We start from the raw sequence: 19,898 nt of genomic DNA on the forward strand, positions 1-19,898 counted from the left end.
AGATTTCAGCCAGAGGTTAAGCGGTCGGGGCGTCGGCCTCCTGGCCCCCTCCCCACGCCTGGGGGCCCGGCTGGGGAGCTGCTCCGCCCCTCCCCCTCCTCACTCTGCTCCCCGCCGTCCTCAGCGCCCCCCTCGCCGCGGTTTCCATGGGAACCTCCATGGCGATTGCCTTGAGTTGTCTGCCTCGGCCCGGGACTCTGCGCGGAGGGGGGGGGACCTGCCTCCCCCTGCCCCCCGCCCCCTCCTCTGCAGGGGTGACCTCCATGGTGGGCCAGGCAGCGGCTCCTGGTCCCTCGGGGTCTGGCAAAGCTTTCTCTTTCTCTTTTGTTTCATTCAGTCGTTCATTCTTAAAGACCTCGTTTGGCCCTGGCCGGTGTGGCTCAGTGGAAAGACCACAGGGTCCCGGGTTCAATTCCGGTCAAGGGCACGGATCTCAGCCTGGGCCCTGGTCCGGGCGCGTGCAGGAGGCGGCCCATCAGCGTGTCTCTCTCACGTCGGTGCCTCTCCCTCTCCCTCCCTTTCTCTCCTCTCCCTCCCTCTCCATCCCTCTCCCTCCCTCTACTCCCTCCTCCTCTCCCCTCCCTTCCTCCCTCCCTCTCTCTCCCTCCCTCTTTCTCCCTCTCCCTCCCTTCTCCCTCTCCTCCCTCTTCCTTCCCTCTCCCTCCCTTTTTCTCCCTCCCTCTCCACTCTCCCTCTCCTCCTCTCCCTCACTCCCTCCCTCTGCCCTCCCTCTCCCTCCCTCTCCTTGCCCTTTCTCCCTCTCCCTTCCCTTTCTCCCTCTCCCTCCCTTTCTCCCTCTCCCTCCCTCTCCTCCCTCTCCCTCCCTCTCCCTCCCTCTCTCTCCCTCTCTCTCCCTCCCTCTCTCTCCCTCACCCTCCCTTTCTCCCTCTCCCTCCCTTTCTCCCTCTCCCTCCCTCTCCCTCCCTCTCCCTCCCTCCCCCTCCCTCTCCCTCCCCCTCTCCCTCCTTCCCTCTCCCTCCCTCTCTCTCTCTCTCTCTCTCCCTCTCTCTCTGAAATTCCTGGGGAAAGACGCCCCGGATGAGGGTTCACAGCAGCCACAGCCAGGGGCCGCATTGGGCTGAACTTGGGGGTGACGGGGGGGATGGGAATGTAGGACTAGTGTGCTTGGCTTTTTTCTTTCTGTTTGGAAACGTGCTAGTGCCCCGGTCTGTCAGCCCGCCTGAGGGGTCCGGGGTAAGGAGAGCATGTGGGGAGCTGGAGTGAGCCCTCGGGGAGCGGGGACGGCCCAGCCCTGAGCTTCATACCCCGCTGCCCGCGGTGCCACAGGCTCCTCGGCGATGGCACCCCACACGTCCAGGCTGGCGCTGTGTGCTGCCGGCCGGCAGGTCTTTCTCTAACGTGTCCGTAGCGCCCCCTGGCTTCTGCGCCCCGGCCGCTCCTCCCCTCCCACAGCGGGAGCCGGCCTTTCGTCCGGGAACGGCCCGCCTCCGGGAACCGTCCTCCTCCTGTTCCGGGAAAGGCCGTCCGCCCGGCCGCGTGGGCCCGGAGACGCTCAGAGCCGTCGCTCGGTGCCTGCCGTCCGCCATGGCTCCCGCTTTCCCCCCACCGAGCCCCCCTCCCCACCTGTCTCGGGTGCAGGCAGCGCTCGGGGGCGGCAGACCGTGTAATGCTCACATGTCAGCCCCCCCCCCAAGCCTGACAGCCCCCGACTTTCTCAGGATTACAGACAGAAGGCCCGCCCGGCCCGCCCGCTCCCCGGGCCCTGGGTGCCCTGTGAGGTGCCGCCGGCGTGGGGGGGTGTGGCCCTGTGGGGGGGAGCAGTGAGGGTGTCTGAGCCCTGAGCAGCTCCCGGCTCCCCCAGGAGGGGGTGGCTTTCCCAGCCGCCTCTGGGATTATCTTCATTCTTCGCGGCTACGGTTGCCGAGCCGCTGCCGGGCCTGCCAAGCGGCCGGAGCTTGGACGGCTGCCCCGGGGGCTCCGGCCCCACCTGCCGGACTGCGCAGTCCACAGGAACCGCGGCCTGAGGGGCGAGGGGCGGGCACAGTGTCTGCTCCTCTCTCAGGCTGTTTGTGTGTGAGAGAGTGTGAGTGTGTGTGTGTGAGTGTGTGTGTGTGAGAGAGTGTCGGCCTGCGGACTGAAGGGTCCCGGGTTCGATTCCGGTCCAGGGCATGGACCTTGGTTGCAGGCACATCCCCAGTGGGGGGTGTTCAGGAGGCAGCTGATGGATGTTCCTCTCTCATTGATGTTTCTAGCTCCCTCTCCCTCTTCCTTCCTCTCTGTAGAAAATCAATAAAATATATTTTTTTAAATTAAAAAAAGGCATGTCCAATAGGTGCCTTTAAAAAAAAAAAAGGCATCCAGGCAGCCAAGGGGCTTCCGTCCCACGGCGCCAGGGGCTGGACTAACCGACCGTGAGGAGGGGACGCCCGCCCGGCCGCCATCTGCCTGTCCCCGGGCCGAGGGGCTCCCGCCCCCCCTCCCGCCCCCCCCTCCCCCCGGGAGGTGGACGCCAGGGCCCCGCGGGGGCCGCGCCGTGGTGGGCACCTTGCAGAGCCCGCGGCCCCGCCGGCTGCCGCCCTCCTCTCCGCTGCAGGCCACCCGGGAGCTCACGTTCTCTGCCGGCTCCCGTGCAGCCCAGGGGGACTTCCTGGAGGCGGCGGCCGGAGCGAGGCACATGCTGCCCCCTGCGCCCACCTCTGCAGCCGGAGCCTCTGGGCCGGGGCCTCCCGGGGCTCAGGGGGCGCTCCCAGTGGATCGGCCGTCTGGCCTCTGTCCACGGTGGCAGGAGGCGCGTGGGGGGGGGAGAGCCGGGAGAGCAGGAGCCGGTCAGCCTTGGCGAGCGAGCGGGCGGGGGCGGGCGGGGGCGGCGGGAGCCGAGCGGGAGGCACTCCGCTCACCAGGACAGAGCTTCCGGGGGGCCGGGTGGGCGCCTCTCGTGTCCTCCCTTCTCCTTTTATTTTTTAAAAAAATTGATTTCGAATTTAAAAAGGGGAGAGGGAGAGAGAGATAGAAACGTCCATGATGAGAGAACATCATGGATCAGCTGCCTCCTGTACGCCCCGCACTGGAGATGGAGCCCGCCACCCGGGCCTGTGCCCTGGCCGGGAGTCGAACCCTGACCTCCTGGGTCATAGGTAGACACTCAACCCCTGAACCCCATCGGCCAGGCCATGGGTGGGCCTTTCTATCCATCTCATCACTCCCCGCGGTTGGGATGCAGGCTCCTCCCTGGCCCAGGCCCTGGTCTGGTGCGCAGGAGGCAGCCCATCGATGTTTCTCTCCGCCTCTCCCTCTCTTCCCCTCTCCCCTCACGCCAATGGGAGCACACGGGGGGGGGGGGGGGACACAAATAAAGGAACGCCAGCAATCATTCAACCTTATTCTACCTTGTGCTTCTGCAACAATGTGTCCCTGCTAGCTGATACACTGTAACACACCCCGCCTCAGGCAGTGATACATTGTAACACACACACACACACACACACACACACCCTCAGGCAGTGATACATTGTAACACACACACACACACACACCCCCTCAGGCAGATACATTGTAACACACACACACACACACTCAGGCAGTGATACATTGTAACACACCCCGCCCTCAGGCAGTGACTGTGGATCCCCGGAGAAGCCGTGTGTGTGTGTGTGTGTGTGTGTGTGTGTGTGTGTGTGTGTTGCTCACGTATGCATCTCGTCTTGCTCACTCTCCCCTACTGAGTTGTGTTTCCCGCGTTGATTGTTTTTCTGCGTAAAAGACTGGAAGCCGCCGAGGTCGGAGGTCTGGAGATGAATGAGCTGCTGCCTGAGCCGGGCCAGGCCGGCGGGCAAGGGGACGGGGGGGTGCTGAGGGCGCTGGGTGAGCCCTCCATCTTGTGACAATGTTGGCTGCTTAAAGGTTTAGTCAGAAGAGGGCGCTGGGCAGTCTGTTCCATAAATAAATACATGATAAAACCAGAAGAAACTGATTGACTATCAAGGGGGGGAGGGGGCTTCGGGTCACCGATGAGGTCACTCTGCCTCAGGCCTCGGTCGGCAAGCTCCCCGTCCACGGAGCCAAATACCAACAGGACAGCGATGGGCATTCCTTTGGAGAGCCACACTTTTTAAACGTAAGCCAGTCAGGTGGGTGTGTGGTCACTAACTTAGTGAGGGTCCCCTGAGCTGGCCTTGGCTAAACACTCACGGGGCCAAAGAGCCGCCTGTGGCTCCGGAGCCGCGGTCTGCCCACCCCTGGCCTCCGGGAGCCAAACAGAAACAAAGCCCTCAGGGCCGGCAGCCTGGCCGTGCCACACGCCAGCGAGAACGTGGTTTTAATTAAAAGCTGTGTGCGGTTAGGAGGCAAATCAAACGCAATTACTTCCAGGGCTTTTACCAAAGGGACGTCCCAGTCCGAGCCTCCTGCCCGCCCCTCCCTAGCACACATCAGCTGCTGCCACGGAGGGGGGGCAGCCCCGGAGCCCGCTGGTGTGGCTCAATGGTTAGAGCATTGGCCTGGGAGCCAGGAGGTCACCGTTCTGTTTCGGTCGGGGCACAGGCCCGGGTTGTGGGTTCGATCCCCAGTGGGGGGTGTGCAGGAGGCAGCCGGTCCATGACTCCCTCTCATCATGGCTGTTTCTCTCGATCCCTCTCCCTTCCTCTCTGACATCATACATTATATAATACATATACAATATATGTATGTATTTTCTTTATTTTATTTTTTAAATCGTCCCCTGGCCCACCGTAACCTCCCCCGGGGTTCCAGAGCTGGTGTCTCGGTGACGCCTGAGAAAGGATGGAGCAGGCGGCGTGTCCTCCCTTTTCCTGTCTGAGAACCCCACCCCTGTGAAGGTCCGAGAACCAGGCGCCCCGGGGCGCCCCCTGGTGCTGCCCTTGGGTGCTGCAGGTCAGAGGGCTCCCAGAGGACGCAGCTCCCCCAGGTGCCCCCCCCCCGCGCCCCCTGCACCCCCTCCCCCGTGCCGCCCCAGTGGGGCCTGCCTCCGGCCACTCCGGGCAGATGGGACGGGGCCGGCGCCGGGCGGTGATTTACACGGAGGCCTGCCTCCCCTGGGAGGAGGGGCCGGTCCCCGGGGCCGGGCTGGTGGGAAAGCCTCTCCCTGCGGAGCCCAGGGGCCGCCCCGGGAACCCTGGGGCTTTGTTGGCGGGAGGGGCGGGCGGGGAAGGCGCCTCAATGCTGGCTCATAGGCGGGGGGGGGGGGGTACGAGATGGGGGGGGGCTCTGGGCCCAGCCAGGCTCCACCTCCACCTCCTGGTCCGAGGTCCTCGCTCAGCCCCTGAGCCCCGCCAGCCGGGTGATTTTTAAATTTTTTTAGAGACGTTTGAAGGCCAGGAGGGAAGGGGAGAGAGAAACATGGATGTGAGGGAGACACATCGATGGGTTGCCTCCCACATGCACCCCGACCGGGGCTGGGGATCGAACCTGCAGCCGAGGGACCTGCTGTTGGCCAGGAAGTGACCCTGTGACCCTCAGTGGGAGACCTGAGGCCGGGGCCACACACGCCTCTCAGGGCCTCACCCCCACATCGATGGGTCTGGCCGTCACCTCTGTGGGCCGGGCCTCTGGACCCTGTGAAGGGTTCTCGGCGATGGCGCCCGGAGTGGTGGCCGGGGGAGGCCAGCACCAAGTGGTGTCAAAGAGGCGTAAACGCCCTGCTAGGGAGACAAAGCCATCTGCCCCCCCCTTCCACCTCCCCTTCCGTCCCCCCTCGGTCCCCGTGAAGCTGGGGTCCAGCTGCCCCCCGTCTCCGGGAATCGCGCCCAAGCCCGCGCCTCAGCCTCATTTTGTTTACGAAGCTTTTCCGTTCAGTCCCCCTCGCCTCATTTTCCTTATTTTAACTTATTTAATCTTCCTGTCTCGTCAGCATCTTTGCACGTCTTTTTTTTTTTTTTTTTTTTGAGCAGGACGAGCCTGAGAAATTAATAAACGGGCGTCAGATATTTATTGTGCAGAGTCCTCAGCATGTGGCTCGGCCGGCGGCGGCGGGTAATTGCGCGGATACATCATCGGGGCACCTGTCACCCAGCCTCACCTTCCTCCCCGCCCCCGCGCGTCGCTCCCCGCGCGCTCGCTCCTCCGTCTCCGTCTGTCCGTCCGTCTGTCTCCCTCGGGAGAGGATTTATGATTCGGGTGGAAGTCAGGTTACTTCTTCTCACGTGAAGCAGTGCGGTCAGCCAGCTCACGCCTGCACACGTGTGCACACACGTGAGCCCACACACACAGTCACTAAAAATCGTCACTGAAGTGTGCTCTTCAGTGTGTGGATCTTAGAGGATGTGGATGAGACTTCACTACAGCTGCTGAAGCCCAGCTGGTGTGGCTCAGTGGTTGGGGAGCTCAGGGTTCGATTTCCGGTCAGGACCCAGGCCCCGGTTTCAGGCCCCATCCCCAGTGAGGGGCCTGATCCTTTTTCATCCTTGGTCTCTCTCTCTCTCTCTCTCCCTTTCTCTCTCTGAAATCAATAAAAACATATTTTTTAAATAAATCAATAGGGCCCTAACTGGGTTGGCTCAGTGGGTAGAGCGTCGGCCTGCGGACTGAAGGGCCCCACGTTTGATTCCAGTCAAGGGCATGTGCTGTGGCTGATCGATATTTCTCTCTCATCAATGTTTCTGGCTCTCTGGCTCTCTCCCTTCCTCTCTGTAAAAAATCAATAAAATATATGGGTTTTTTTTAAAATAAGTAAATAGAAAAAATAACCTTGGGTGAGGATTAGCCAAAGAGAAATACAACGTGTGTGCAGGGTGTGTGTGTGTGGGGGTAATGGGTGGATTGGAGGTGACCCCTCGAGTGTGTCCAGGGCAGAAGCAATGGCACCAGGTCTGGGTGCAGGGACCGGGAGCCGCGGGGGAGGGGGGAGCCGCAGGGGGGTGCGGGCCTGGGTGAGGGACCAGGAGCTGCAGGGGGTGCAGGCCTGGGTGCAGGGACCAGGAGCTGCAGGGGGGGTGCGGGCCTGGGTGAGGGACCAGGAGCTGCAGGGGGGTGCATGCCTGGGTGCAGGGGGGGTGCGGGCCTGGGTGCAGGGACCGGGAGCTGCAGGGGGGTGCGGGCCTGGGTGCAGGGACCGGGAGCTGCAGGGGGTGCAGGCCTGGGTGCAGGGGGGCGTGTGGGCCTGGGCGGCTTCGGGGAGAAGAGCCTGGTTCTGGGCCATGTCTGGGGTGGGCGGCTCCGGGCTCCGCTCTCCGGGTTCCCTTCACGGGAACGGAGACCGGCCGCCGCGGCAGCTGCGTCCGGAAGTGCAATCAGGAGAAGCTGGCGTCAGCACGGGGAGCGGGGGGAGCGGAGGGAGCGCGGGAGGAGCGGCTGATGACTCCCGGCCCACAGCCAGGTGCTTATTTCCATCCCACGTACACGCACACACACACACACACGTGCACACGCGCACACACCTGCACACACCTGCACACACTCACGCACACACCTGCACACACGCGCGCGCACGAACACACATACACACACGCGCACACGCACACACGCATGTACGCACACATACGTACACACACATGCACACATGCACGGATGGGCACACACACTACTTTTTATCTGTTGCGAAGCCATCGCCACCGCCTCTCTCAGCGCCGCCCCCGCCCGCAGCCGCTGTGTTTGTTCTCGAGAAGCGATTGGCCAGTTTCCTGCCGGCAGCCGGGCCGCCTGGTCTTGCCCCAAATCCAATTTCTCCAAAGAAACGAAAGATCCAAATGTGTGTGTGTGTGTGCGTGTGTGTGTGCGTGTGCGTGTGCGCGCGCGCGCGTGTGTGAGTGTGTGTGTGTGTGTGTTCGCTCTCATTTCAAAGAGTTGCCACCCCCCTCTATCCCCCTTCTTCCCTCTCCCTCTCTCCTCCCCCCTCCCTGTGCCACAGGCCGGGCTCGGGGCCGAGGTCCAGCGTGAGGCCTCGCTAACGGGCGGACAGCCCCCTCCACGGCCAAGGTCAGGTCTGGGACCGAGGCACTCGGTGAGATGGACAGAACGCGTTAATGAGTGCATGAGTGAGTGAATGAGTGAATGAATGAAGGAGTGATTGGATGAGTGAATGAGTGAGTGACTGAATGAGTGATTGAATTATTGGATGAGTGAATGAATGAATGAGTGAGTGAATGATTGAATGAATAAATGAGTGAATGAGTGATTGAATGAATGAGTGATTGAAGGATTGAATGAATGAATGAGTGATTGAAGGATTGAATGAATGATTGAATGAATGAATGAGTGATTGAAGGATTGAATGAATGAATGAGTGATTGAAGGATTGAATGAATGAATGAGTGATTGAATGAGTGATTGAAGGATTGAATGAATGAGTGAGTGAGTGATTGAATAAAGGAACCATCCTGGCCAACATCCCGACATCCGGTGTCCCGGTGGCCGTGACCATGACCTTGGCCGAAAGGTCACGTCCCCGGAGCCCATCCGGTCCCCGGCGACAGGGGCCGTGTCTCCGGCTCCCTATCTCGGGATCTCAGACTCAATTTCCGGCTCCCGGCGGAGGCCGGCTGACGGGGACACAATATCCCGCCGGACGCGGCAGATAAGGAAAACGGATGCGGGAGGGAGGCGGCCGGCCGGGCTGTCAGTGACGGGGATGGACGGGCCGGCTGTCAGCGAGGGCCGTCCCCTCTCCAGCGGCTGCGGGAAACCGGATTGACTTTTCCAGATCGATAAACGTTACTCACCGCCTGTCTCCGGGGAGACGGGAGGAGCAGGTGAGTGGGGATGAGGGGGGGGGGTTGGGGGGGCGTTTGTCAGGGCTGAGCGGCCGCCGGAGCCACGGATTCCTCCCCGTGGCCGTGGCCGGAGCCAGCGTGTCGGGGAGGAGATACGCCCGCAGCTGCTGACGGCCTCCGCCCGGCCCTGGGCTCCCCTATCGGGGCTCCCCCATCGGGGCTCCCAGAACCTGAGCTGAACTCACCGGGAGCCGCTCCACGCGGGCTGGAGGCTGGGGGTGCGGGCGGGGGTGTGGCTGGAGGTGTGGCCGGGGGTGCGGGCGGGGTGCGGTCGGGGGTGTGGTCGGGGGTGTGGCCGGGGGTGTGGCCGGGGTGCGGTCGGGGTGCGGTCGGGGGTGTGGTCGGGGGGTGTGGCCGGGGGTGTGGCCGGGGGTGCGGGCGGGGTGCGGCGGGGGTGTGGCCGGGGTGCGGATGGGGGTGCGGCCGGGGTGCGGCGGGGGTGTGGTCGGGGTGCGGCCGGGGGTGTGGCCGGGGGTGTGGCCGGGGTGCGGATGGGTGCGGATGGGGGTGCGGGCGGGGTGCGGCGGGGGTGTGGCCGGAGGTGTGGTCGGGGTGCGGCCGGGGGTGCGGCCGGGGGTGTGGCCGGGGTGCGGATGGGGGTGCGGGCGGGGGTGCAGCGGGGGTGTGGCCAGGGGTGCGGCCGGGCCTCCTGCAGCTCCTGGGGGCGCCGTCGGTGTGGACAGCCCCGGGGTCGGGGTCGGAGGCACGTGGACGAGGCGGCAGTGACCCGGGCCTCGCCGAGGAGGAAGCTGGGCCCAGGGCGCTGGGCCGGGTGACGGATTGTGGGAGGAGGGGCGGGGCCCGGAGACGGGGCTCGGGGCCACATGCTGGCGGGTCCGCCATCTCCCGCGGCGGATCCTGAGGCCGGCCTGGCCGCGAGGAGGGCCGAGCCTCCGGGAAGGGAGGGTGTGAGGTCCGGCAGAGGCAGGAGGAGGCGGGGCCGTTCTGTCATCGCCGGGCGGAGCTCCCAGCGTGTCCTGTACGTCCAGCCGTCTGCCTGCCAGCCTTTCCGTCTGCACGTGGACCCGTCTGTCCACCCAGTCATCCGTCCGGCCATCCATCGTTTCACTTACTCATCCCCTCACCATCCATCCATCCCATCATGCATCTGTGCATCCGTCCGGCCATCCATCGTCCATCGTCTATTCATTCCTCCATTAATCACCTATTCAACCATCCGTCCCTCCAGCCATCGATCATCTTGTGTGAGCATCCATTCATCACCCATCTGTTCATCCACTTATCCATCCATCTGTCCATCCATCATCCATCCGCCCATGTATCTACCATCTTTCTCTCATCCATTTATTCATCTATTCGTTATCTACCTATCTATCATCTATCTACCCATCATCCATCTGCCCAGGTCTCTATCCATCCTTCTCTCATCCATTTATTCATCTATTCGTTATCTATCATCTATCTATCTATCTATCCATCATCCATCCACCCATGTATCTACCATCCTTCTCTCATCCATTTATTCATCTATTCATTATCTATCTATCTATCTACCCCTATCATCTACCTACCTGCCCATCTATCCATCTATCCATCCATCCACCCATCCATGGAAACTCAAGCTCCAAGGAGATAAATTCTTGCCAAACATCATGTGGCTATTGATTAGACCAGCCCTAGACCCCCCTGTGGCCACACTTCCCGTCCAAACCCGGCGGTGGCTGCCTCCTGGATAGTGTCCGTCCGTTTTAGCTCCAGCCGGCACGTCAGCGGCCGCTGGCTCCGTTTCCCGTCAGGCACAGGCTGGGCCGCGGGCTCACTCCCCAGTCCCGGGCGAGCAGGAGGAAGTCCGTGGATGTGTGGCTCTCACGTCGATGTGTCTCTGCCTCCCCCCCTCTAAAGCGCAGTGAAATAAAAGACTTTGGTAAAGAAAAACAACAACAACAACAAACACGCATCACCTCCCGCGGTGCTGAGTGTGTTCACCGCACACCCGTCCGTCACCCCCGCGTGCGCGGTCTCAGGTCGGCCGCGTGGCGTTCCCGCCGAGCAGTGACCCTCCCGTGGAGCCTCGGCTTCCCCTGTTTCCGTCTGAGCATGCGGGGTCCCGGAGGGGCTGGTGCCGGAGGGATCCTGAAAACACTGCCCACGTGGACCCCAGCGTGTTCCCCCTCGTTCCTAAATCACGCACGGAACCCCACTGTGCGGCTCAGGGGCTGAGCGGCGACCTACGACCCAGGAGGTCAGGGGTCAGGCCCGGGTGGCGGCGCGATTCCCAGTGGGGGGCGTGCAGGAGGCAGCCGGTCCATGACCCTCTCCCATCACGGATGTTACTCTCTCTCTCCCTCCCTCTCCCTTCCTCTCTGAAATCAATAAAGACATAGATCATCACAGCTGAAGCCGGCGTGGCTCAGCGGATAGAGCGTCGGCCTGCGGACTGAAAGGTCCCGGGTTCGATTCCGGACAAGGGCATGGACCTTGGCTGCGGGCACATCCCCAGTAGGGGGCGTGCGGGAGGCAGCTGGTCCATGGTTCTCTCTCATCGATGTTTCTGGCTCTCTCTCCCTCTCCCTTCCCCTCTTGAAAAAATCAATAAGACGTATTAAAAATGATTTTTATGAAATGAGGACTCCTCGGCGCGGTGACCGTCCTGTTTCTCTCTCTCCTCTCTCTCCCTCTCTGCCGCCCGCAGGGACCGAGGGCCGCGGGGCCCCGGTCGCCGGCCCCGGGTTCTCCTCGCCGCCGCCCTACCTGCCCGTGAGCCTCCGCGTGCTCGGGGCGGACGCCGCCTTCCTGCTGAGGGGGGCGCCCCCGGACCCCGCGCCCAACGCCAGCATGCAGGCCCGCCTGGAGTCCTTCTTCGCCTACCGCGCCCGGCGGCCCCCGCTCCTGCGCGCCAGCCTCGGGCCCTTCTCCGCGGAGAGGGCGCTGCCCCTGGGCCCGGCCTCGGCCTCGACCTTGACCCCTGGAGGCCCCAGCGACACGGCCCCGCTGGGCTGGCGGCTGCGCGCCCACGTCCTGCAGGACAAGGTCTACCCGGGCCGGCCGGTGGCGCAGGTCCTGTTCCAGGTGCTGGGCCGGGACTGGGCGGAGCCGGAGCCCTCGGACCCGGAGCCGCTGCCCTGCCTGCGGGCCTTCGCCTTCCGGGAGGCGCTTGAGGTGCGGGCCGGCTGCCGGCCGCGGGGCGCGCTGGCGCTGTGCGTGGCGGAGCTGCGGCTGCCGCCCGGCTGGTTCGGGGCCCCGGCCGCGGGGCCCGGGCGGCGGCGGGCGGCGGGCCCGGAGGGGGGCAGCCCGGTGGAGCTGTACTACGCGGTGCACGCGGCGGACGGCGGGCCCGGGGGCTGCGCCGGCGGCGGCGGCGGCGGCGGCGGCCTTAAGACAGGCAACTCCATCCGCGCCGGGAGGGACGGCCGGGGGCACGGCCCGGAGGACCCGGCGCCCGCCCTGCGCAGGGCCGGCACCGTCCGCCTCTTCCGCGCCCCGGACCGCGGCGACCGGCTCCGCGAGCTGCGCCTGGACGGCCACGTGGCCGTGTGGCTGCCCGTCCGGCCGGCCAAGCCCGGGGGCGTGGTCACCGCCTCCGTCACCGTGGCCGGCAACTCCACCGTGGACCGCTTCTCCCTGAGGTAGGTGTGCGGGCGGCGGGCGGGCGGATGGACAGCCCGCGGGGTGAGCTGACACGCGTACCCGGTTAAGATCCGTCCGAAAGATAGAGACGACCCAGATGGGGGCTGTGCCCCTGGCCTGAGGGCCGAGGTCGGCAGACTCATCCGTCCACAGAGCCAGATACCAGCAGCACAGCCATGGGCATTTCTTTGGAGAGCCCCGTTTTTAAAACGTAAACTGTACAGGCGGGTGCGATTGCTGTTGACGTCATTAGGGTCCTCCTAAGCAGGCCTTTGCTGAACACTCCAGGGGCCTTGAGCCGCGGCCGGACTCGGAGAGGGAGGCGGCGTGGCGTGTCTCCAGCTGTGAGCTCGTGGTGCTGGGCCGACGCCGGTGCGGGCCCAGCGCCCGTGGGGCGGGGGGGGGGGGGGGGGGGGCGCCCGCTCGCTCCGGGGCCCGCCTGAGAAAAGCCGGGGTTCGCCCTTCTCGGGGTCCCGGCATGGGTCCCGTACTGCCAGGCGGGCGGGCGCCCTCGGCTGGTGAGTGCAGATCGCAGTGACGGAGGCACCGGCCCCGCAGGAAGGCAGTCACAGCGGTCTCGGCCGGCGTGGCCCCGTGGTGACCTATGAACCCGGAGGTCCGGGTTCGATTCCAGTCAGGGCACAGGCCCAGGTGGTGGGCTCCATCCCCAGTGCAAGGCGTGCAGGAGGCAGCCGGTCCGTGATTCTCTCCCATCACGGATGTTCCTCTCTCTCCCTCTCCCTTCCTCCCTGACATCAATGAAAAAAATCTATTTAAGAAATCAGACTGAGTCCGTTCCCAGAAAAAAAAATAACACAGCAAACGGGTCAGTGGGTCCCCAGGCCCCTGGGCCATGGCCACGGCCTTGGCCACGGCTGCGAGGGGACAGAAATCACCGAGACGCGGGAAATGCTGGTGCCGCTGCTGCCGGCTTCAGGCCCCGGTTACTTCCCTTTTCTATCGGCTTCCCTTTCCTTCCCTTCCACACGTACGTGTCCAACACAGAACACGTATGTGTCCAACCCACAGCATTTCATCCCCCGGACTCTGCGCTGCCTGGCGGAGCCCCTCCCTCCCCCGAGCTCGGTCCCTCTCGCTCCCCTCGCCCGCCGCCGGGGGCATGAATATGCAGGACTCTGCGGAACAAGATTTTTATTGAAAACAAACGCGGATGCGAAGGCTCCGTCTGCGGCTCCCGGGGCCGCGTGAAAGGGCCATTGAGCTCCGTCAAGGGCATGTAGGGCAGTGGCAGGCTCCTTCCCAGCCGGGCCCTGGCCGGGGTGCATGTAGGAGGCAACCCCTCGATGAGTTTCTCTCTGTCTTTCCCTCTAAAACTCAATGGGGAACTGTCCTCAGGCGAGGGTTTTTTTAAAAAGAAAAAAAACCATAAATTCACAGTTTTGGGAGAGAGAAGGACAAAGGTACAGGGAGCCAGAGAGAGAGAGAGAGAGAGAGAGAGGAGAGAGGGGGGTGAGAGAGAGAGAGAGTAGAGAGAGGGGGGAAGAGAGGGGGGAGAGAGAGAGAGAGAGATGGGGGGGAGAGAGAGAGAGAGAGGAGAGGGAGAGAGAGAGAGGGAGGGAGAGAGAGAGAGGAGAGGGAGAGAGAGAGAGAGGAGAGGGAGGGAGGGAGAGGGAGAGAGAGGGGGGGGAAGAGAGAGACAGAGAGAGAGAGAGGGAGAGAGAGGAGAGGGAGGGAGAGGGGGGGAAGGGAGAGAGAGAGAGAGGGAGAGAGAGGAGAGGGAGGGAGAGGGGGGGAAGGGAGAGGGAGAGAGAGAGAGGAGAGGGAGGGAGAGGTTGCCCAGGTCCTGGTGGCCCCTGGGCCCCAGCGAATTTTAAATGTTTGCGTCCTCACTCCTCCCGGCAGCCGGGCTGTGCGGAGCCTCTGATGCTCACAACCCAGTAATTCCCGCCCAGGCAGGGAGCCGCCGGCCCGGGCCTCCCTCCCTCCATCACTGCCGGGCACCGGGCCGGCGGCCGCTCTGCAGAGGGAGGTGATAATGGGATTTTAGGATCCGGGAGGAGGGAGAGGAGGATGACACCCGCTCCCGCCCGGAGTGCCGCCTCTCTGCGCGTCCAGCCCGGCCGCTCGGCGCTCAGAGGATCACCCGGGACAGGGTCTCCCGCCCCCGGGGTCTCCCGCCCCCAGCTCCATTCCCCTCTGTCCTTCCCACCCCCAGCGGGGGGAGGACAGCTTTGCGATGGTTTTCAGGGAGTGGAAGGGAGGGGAGGGGAGAGAGAGGTCAGTTGGTTGCCTCCCTCGCTCTCCCCGAAGTGGTTACCGAGGTGCATGCCCTTGACCCCACATTGAACCCCAGACCCCATTGGCAGGCCACCGTTCTAACCCCTGAGCCACACCGGCCAGGGCCAGATTGTCTTTTAAAGAAGGCTCCAGGGCCCCGGCCGGTCTGGCTCAGTGGACAGAGCGTCAGCCTGTGGACCAAAGGGTCCCGGGTTCGATTCCGGTCAAGGGCACGCACCTCAGTTGCAGGCTCCCTTCCCGCCCCCCTTTCCCTGAGGGACACAGAGGGGCTGTCTGTCGGGCAGAGGGCACGGGTCCCCGGGGGACAGGACCGGACCTCAGACGCAGGACTGAGCCACGGCTGAGACACAGGGGAAATTAAAAATATACATCATCCTGTGTTAATTATGCAACAATACGGCAGCAACACCTTTTATTTAAATGTTTATTTTAGCACAGCCGGCGTGGGTCCGTGGTTGAGCGTTGACCTAGGAACCAGGCGGTCAGGGTTCCATACCAGTCAGGGCACAGGCCCGGGTTGCGGGCTTCATCCCCAGCAGGGGGCATGCAGGAGGCAGCCGGTCCGTGATCCTCTCTCATCATGGATGTTTCTCTCTCTCTCCCTCCCTCTCCCTTCCTCTCTGAAATCAATACAAATACATATTTTTTAAAATAAAGAAATAGCCGAAACCAGTGTGGCTCAGTGGATAGAGCGTTGGTCTGCCGACTGAAGGGTCCCAGGTTCGATTCCGGTCAAGGGCATGGACCTTGGCTGGGGGCACATCCCCGGTCGGGGGTGTGCAGGAGGCAGCTGATGGATGTTTCTCTCTCATCGATGTTTCTAACTCTCCCTTCCTCTCCCTTCCTGTCTGTAAAAAATCAATAAAATGTATTTTTTTAAAGCAAAGAAGCGGGAGGAGATGGTGGCGCCTGGCGGGCTCTCACCCGGCTCTCTCTCTCTCTCTCTCTCTCTCTCTCTCTCTCTCTCTCTCTCTCTGCCCCCAGAGCCAGGGTGAAGAAGGGGGTGACGGTGCTGGGCGCGCGGCCCAGCGAGCCCGGCCAGTGGGCGGTGCGGCAGGAGCGGGCGGCCGGTGGTGAGCTCGGCACCGGCACCGGCACCGGCACCGGCACCGGCACCGGCACCGGCACCAGCACCAGCACCGTGGTCTGCCAGCGCGTGGCGCCCGGCAACAGGTAAGTGAGCACAAGGTAAGCGCCGCCCGCCACCGGAGGGCGCGACTGACCTCGGGTCCACGGGCTGCCTGCCCCCCCCCCCCCCCCCCCCCCCGTACGTCAGGGGCCGGACAGCTGCCATGGCGGTCCCCGGGGGCAGGGCGCCGGCTTTGGAGCAGAGATGCGTCAGCGAGGTCCTACTGTGCATCCCAGGCTCAGGAGTTAATGTACATTAACAACGCTGAAACCGGCGTGGCTCAGTGGATAGAGCGTCGGCCTGCGACGGAAAGGTCCTGGGTTCGAGTCCGGTCAGGAGCATGGACCTTGGTTGCGGGCACATCCCCAGTGGGGGGTGTGCAGGAGGCGGCTGATGGATGTTTCTAGCTCTCTACCCCTCTCCCTCCCTCTCTGTAAAAATCAATAAGATGTGTTTTAAATATATATGTTAACCAGATAAGGACAGAGCTGGTATGGGGAGAGCAGAGGGCCCCACGCCGGCCGGCCGGCCGGGCGGGAGGGAAGCCGTGGAGCAGGTTTCCATCCTCCAGCGGCTCCTGTCGGCCCAGCGTCCCGCAGACACGGCCAGGCGGGGCGGGGGGAGCGGACAGGCCGCGGGGCGGCGGGGCGCCCATCGGGGCGATAACATTCACGCCCCGTCTGAGCGTCTCCTCCCCATGGACGCGGGCCGGCCGTTCACCCTCATTGTCTCCGGCGGCGAGCACGCTCACGCCGCCGCCCGAAATAGAGCCGTGACTGCCCGGCGTCTCCTGCCTGCGCCGCCGGGAGAGACAAAAGCAGAGAGGGAGCCGGGCGCAGAGCCGGGCGGTGCGGAGAGACAGCGCTGCCCCAGCCCAGGCCCCCCTTCCTGAGCCGCGTTCCTGTCGGACCCGCCCCTCCTGCTCCATTCCGAGTCCCGTCCGCAGGGACAGGGAGCCGGGCGCAGAGAGCCTGCATCGTTTCTTTCCTTCCATGAAAAGAAACGTGTTTCAGGAGGAAACACTGTGTCCTCCCCGAACATACACGCCCGGGCCGGCCCGGGGGCTCCGTGGCTGAGCATCGACCGAGGACCCAGGGGTGCCTGGCCGGGTCGCGGCTCCATCCCCCGCGGGGGGCGCGCAGGAGGAGCCGATCCAGGATGCTCTCTCGTCGTGGATGCTTCTCTCTCCTCCCCCTCTCTCTCCGGAATCAATTTTAAAAATAAGGAGAAATGAAAAAAGTATAAAACAAAACAAACAGACAAAACCCCCAGCGTCCGCAGCCCCGGGCAGAGGCCGACAGCAGAACGCCGTCCCAGCGCCGGCCGCCGGGGGCGCTCTCCCCCCTCGGAGCGGCCCCTCCCGCGGAGGCCCGCGGAGCCGGGCTGATCCCAGTCTTTGTGGGAGCAGAGGCTGCGTTTGAGATGGAATGTAGGTCACGCCTGGAAGCCAGACAGCTGCCTGCCGCCTGCTCCCGCACGGGCGTCGCTGACAGTCATGGGGGTACTCCCCGCGCCCCTCACGCGTCTGCCCCCCCCCCAAAGGCCTGGCCAGCTGGGGCGGCGTCTGGCCGGTGTTCAAGGCCGCACTGAAAGGTCCTTGTAAACGGGAATCCTCAGCTTCTTCCTCAGCCAGCTCACCCCATCCTCTCCCCTCCGCCCCAGACCCGCTCTCTCCCCGTTGCCCGCCCCCCCATTCTTTCTCTCCCCTCCAGAACATTCTGCCTCCCAGGCCTCCTCCTCCTCTGATGATGGGTTATCAGGTGAAAGTGTGTCCCAAACCCATTCCTTCCTCCTGGAGGGAAATGTTACATTTCTTTTCATTTTTTTTTAAAATAATTGAGACAGCTATTTTTATGTACAATATCATGTCATCTGCAAATAAGGATAACTTCACTTCTTCTCTTCCAATTTGGATGCCTTTTATTTCCTCTTCTTGTCTAATTGCAATGGAGACCGCTATTTTTAAATCCAAACCATGTCCTAAAAGCACTGCTCTGAAATGGGATTTCTTTTTTGGGCATGAACCCTGCGGGGGCAGGAATCGAACCTGCAACCCGGATACAGGCCCTCCAGTGCCCGGGCCAATGCCCTAGCCGCGGAGAACACCGGCCGGGCAATGACAGGAACCTCGAAACGCCCTGAGCCCATGGTCACGCGGGTCCGCGTGAGAGAATGCAGCTCGCAGTCCGTGTTGACACGTTTAAGATATTGCCTGGGAAGTATGAACCCACCCGCCGTGTTCACCAGCCCTCACTCCTTCGATGACCCGTGTTCCCATCGACGGCACACGCCCTGTGTGAGCGGCACTTCCACACGGACGCAGACGTGGACAGTGGGGTCTCTGCATGGTCTGCCCCGAACAAGGACAGTTCTATTGGGACGGTGCCCACCAGTGACCTGGAAGATGGGGGATGTGTGGCTGGCGACGGACATCGCTTTGAAGGAAGCACTTTTGAGGTTCCTTTGATTAGAAAATCTGCATTATGAACAGTCTAGCCATTTAAAATGAGCTCTAGCTGCCTCTACTGAGCTGGGAAGTTCTCTGAGAAATATCGCAAAGAGAAGAAAAACAGAAAAGAGAAAACAGCCAGGCACCAGGCCAGCCGCGCATGTGGCCTGCTCACACTCCAGGTTAAAATGGGAAGAACCGCGGCCGGTGTGGCAGACTGGAGGGGCCCGGGTTCGATTCCCGGTCAAGGGCACAGGCCTGAGTTGCCAACTCTATCCCCAGTGGGGGTTGTGCAGGAGGCAGCCAAGCCATGATTCTCTCTCATTCTCTCTCTCTCTCCCTCTCTCTCTCTCTCTCCCTTCCTCTCGGAAATCAATAAAAAATATATTTTTAAAATGGGAAGAGATGCTGCCCCATCCAATTTCATGGTTGAGCCTTGAGGACATTATGCTCAGTGACATGAGGCAGACACAATAGGACACACTCTGCGCGATTCCACCTCCGCGAGGTGCCCGGAGCCATCAAACCCGCAGAGACAGGACGCGGTGGAGGGGGGCGGGCGAGGGGGGAGGGGGCGGAGTTTAAATGAGACCAGACGGAGCCGGTTCTGGAGGGGGACGGCGGAGCTGTGGCTTTGGTGGCTGGTCACGTGTGCTCGGCCACAATTAAAAGTAAAACACAGGCACGCGTGTGCACATGGACAGCCCTGGGGTGGGAGGGCCCGGATGGGGGGGAGAAACTTCCTTCTCTGCAGCTGTGACTGTTGCTCCTGTGTGCGTGCAGAGTAACAAAGCACCTTTTTAAGCGTCAAGAAATTGCAAGCGAACCGTGACAGTAATCACACCCGCGGGCAGCAGCTGCTGCGGGTGCACCCTGCGTGCTCGCGTGTCCTCCGCAGCGTGGAGGCGCAGGCACGCGTGGCCGGCGGACACGGGGCGGGGTGTGAGCCGCAGGCCTGTGGAGGGGCGTCTGTGGGGCAGGCGCGGGCCGGCGCTCCGAGGTTAACGGTTAACGGAAAACGGCTAACGGCGCTGCGGCTGCGGGGAGAGGGGACCCGCTCCACTCCTCTCCGCAGCAGGCAGAGCTGCCTGCCCCCCCCCCTTTGCGCTGCGTCTTTCCTGGCTGTTCCCTCCCCCTCTCCCATCCCCTCCTCTTCCTTTTAAGAGAAACAATCACGGCTCTGGTGGCAGGAAGATTGCGGCCGATATTAACCAGGCGCCCGAGTGACAGAGGAAGGAGATGGAGAGCCGGGGAAGGCGCGTGACCGCGAACCCGAGAGACAGCGCCGCGCGGATGGCCGCGTGTCCCCTGCACACTGCCCCCCCCCGAGTCCCGCACCCCCTCCCACCGCCTCAAGGGCCTCTCTGGAGCCACGTTCAGGTGGCCGGGCAGCGGCTGTCCCTCCCCGTGGGCGCAGGGACATGAGGTTGGGGAGGGGGTGCAGGGCCAGGGACCGGGAGACCCCGAGTCCAAGTCTCTGCGCCTCGTTTCCCTCCCGCAGCGCGGCGCGCAGGGATCCGTTAGGCCTCGGAGGGATCCCGGTTCGATTCCCGGTCAGGGCACGGTCCCGGGGTGCGGGCTCCACCCCCAGCGGGGGGCGTGCAGGAGGCAGCCCGTCCTGGTTCTCTCTCATCATGGATGTTCTCTCTCTCTCTCTCAATATATATTCTTTTTAAAAATAAAAAGTAGCCGAAACCAGTTTGGCTCAGTGGATAGAAGGATCTGAAGGGTCCCGGGTTCGATTCTGGTCAAGGGCATGTACCTTGGTTGCGGGCACATCCCCAGTAGG

At 63.1% G+C, this 19,898-nt stretch overlaps 1 protein-coding gene across 1 annotated transcript in view; it reads left to right on the top strand.

The window, feature by feature from the left end:
- The window catches only part of TMEM132C (transmembrane protein 132C), a 48,512-nt gene that overhangs the window by 11,422 nt on the left and 17,192 nt on the right, over positions 1–19,898 (top strand). Inside the window, exons 2-3 of the mRNA XM_045576116.1 lie at positions 11,338–12,271; positions 15,516–15,704. Of these exons, the coding sequence (XP_045432072.1) occupies positions 11,338–12,271; positions 15,516–15,704 (1,123 nt within the window). The remainder of the gene's footprint in view (positions 1–11,337; positions 12,272–15,515; positions 15,705–19,898) is intronic.

Source organism: Pipistrellus kuhlii, unplaced genomic scaffold, assembly GCF_014108245.1.
Source record: "Pipistrellus kuhlii isolate mPipKuh1 unplaced genomic scaffold, mPipKuh1.p scaffold_m20_p_74, whole genome shotgun sequence".
Lineage (NCBI taxonomy): Eukaryota > Metazoa > Chordata > Mammalia > Chiroptera > Vespertilionidae > Pipistrellus > Pipistrellus kuhlii.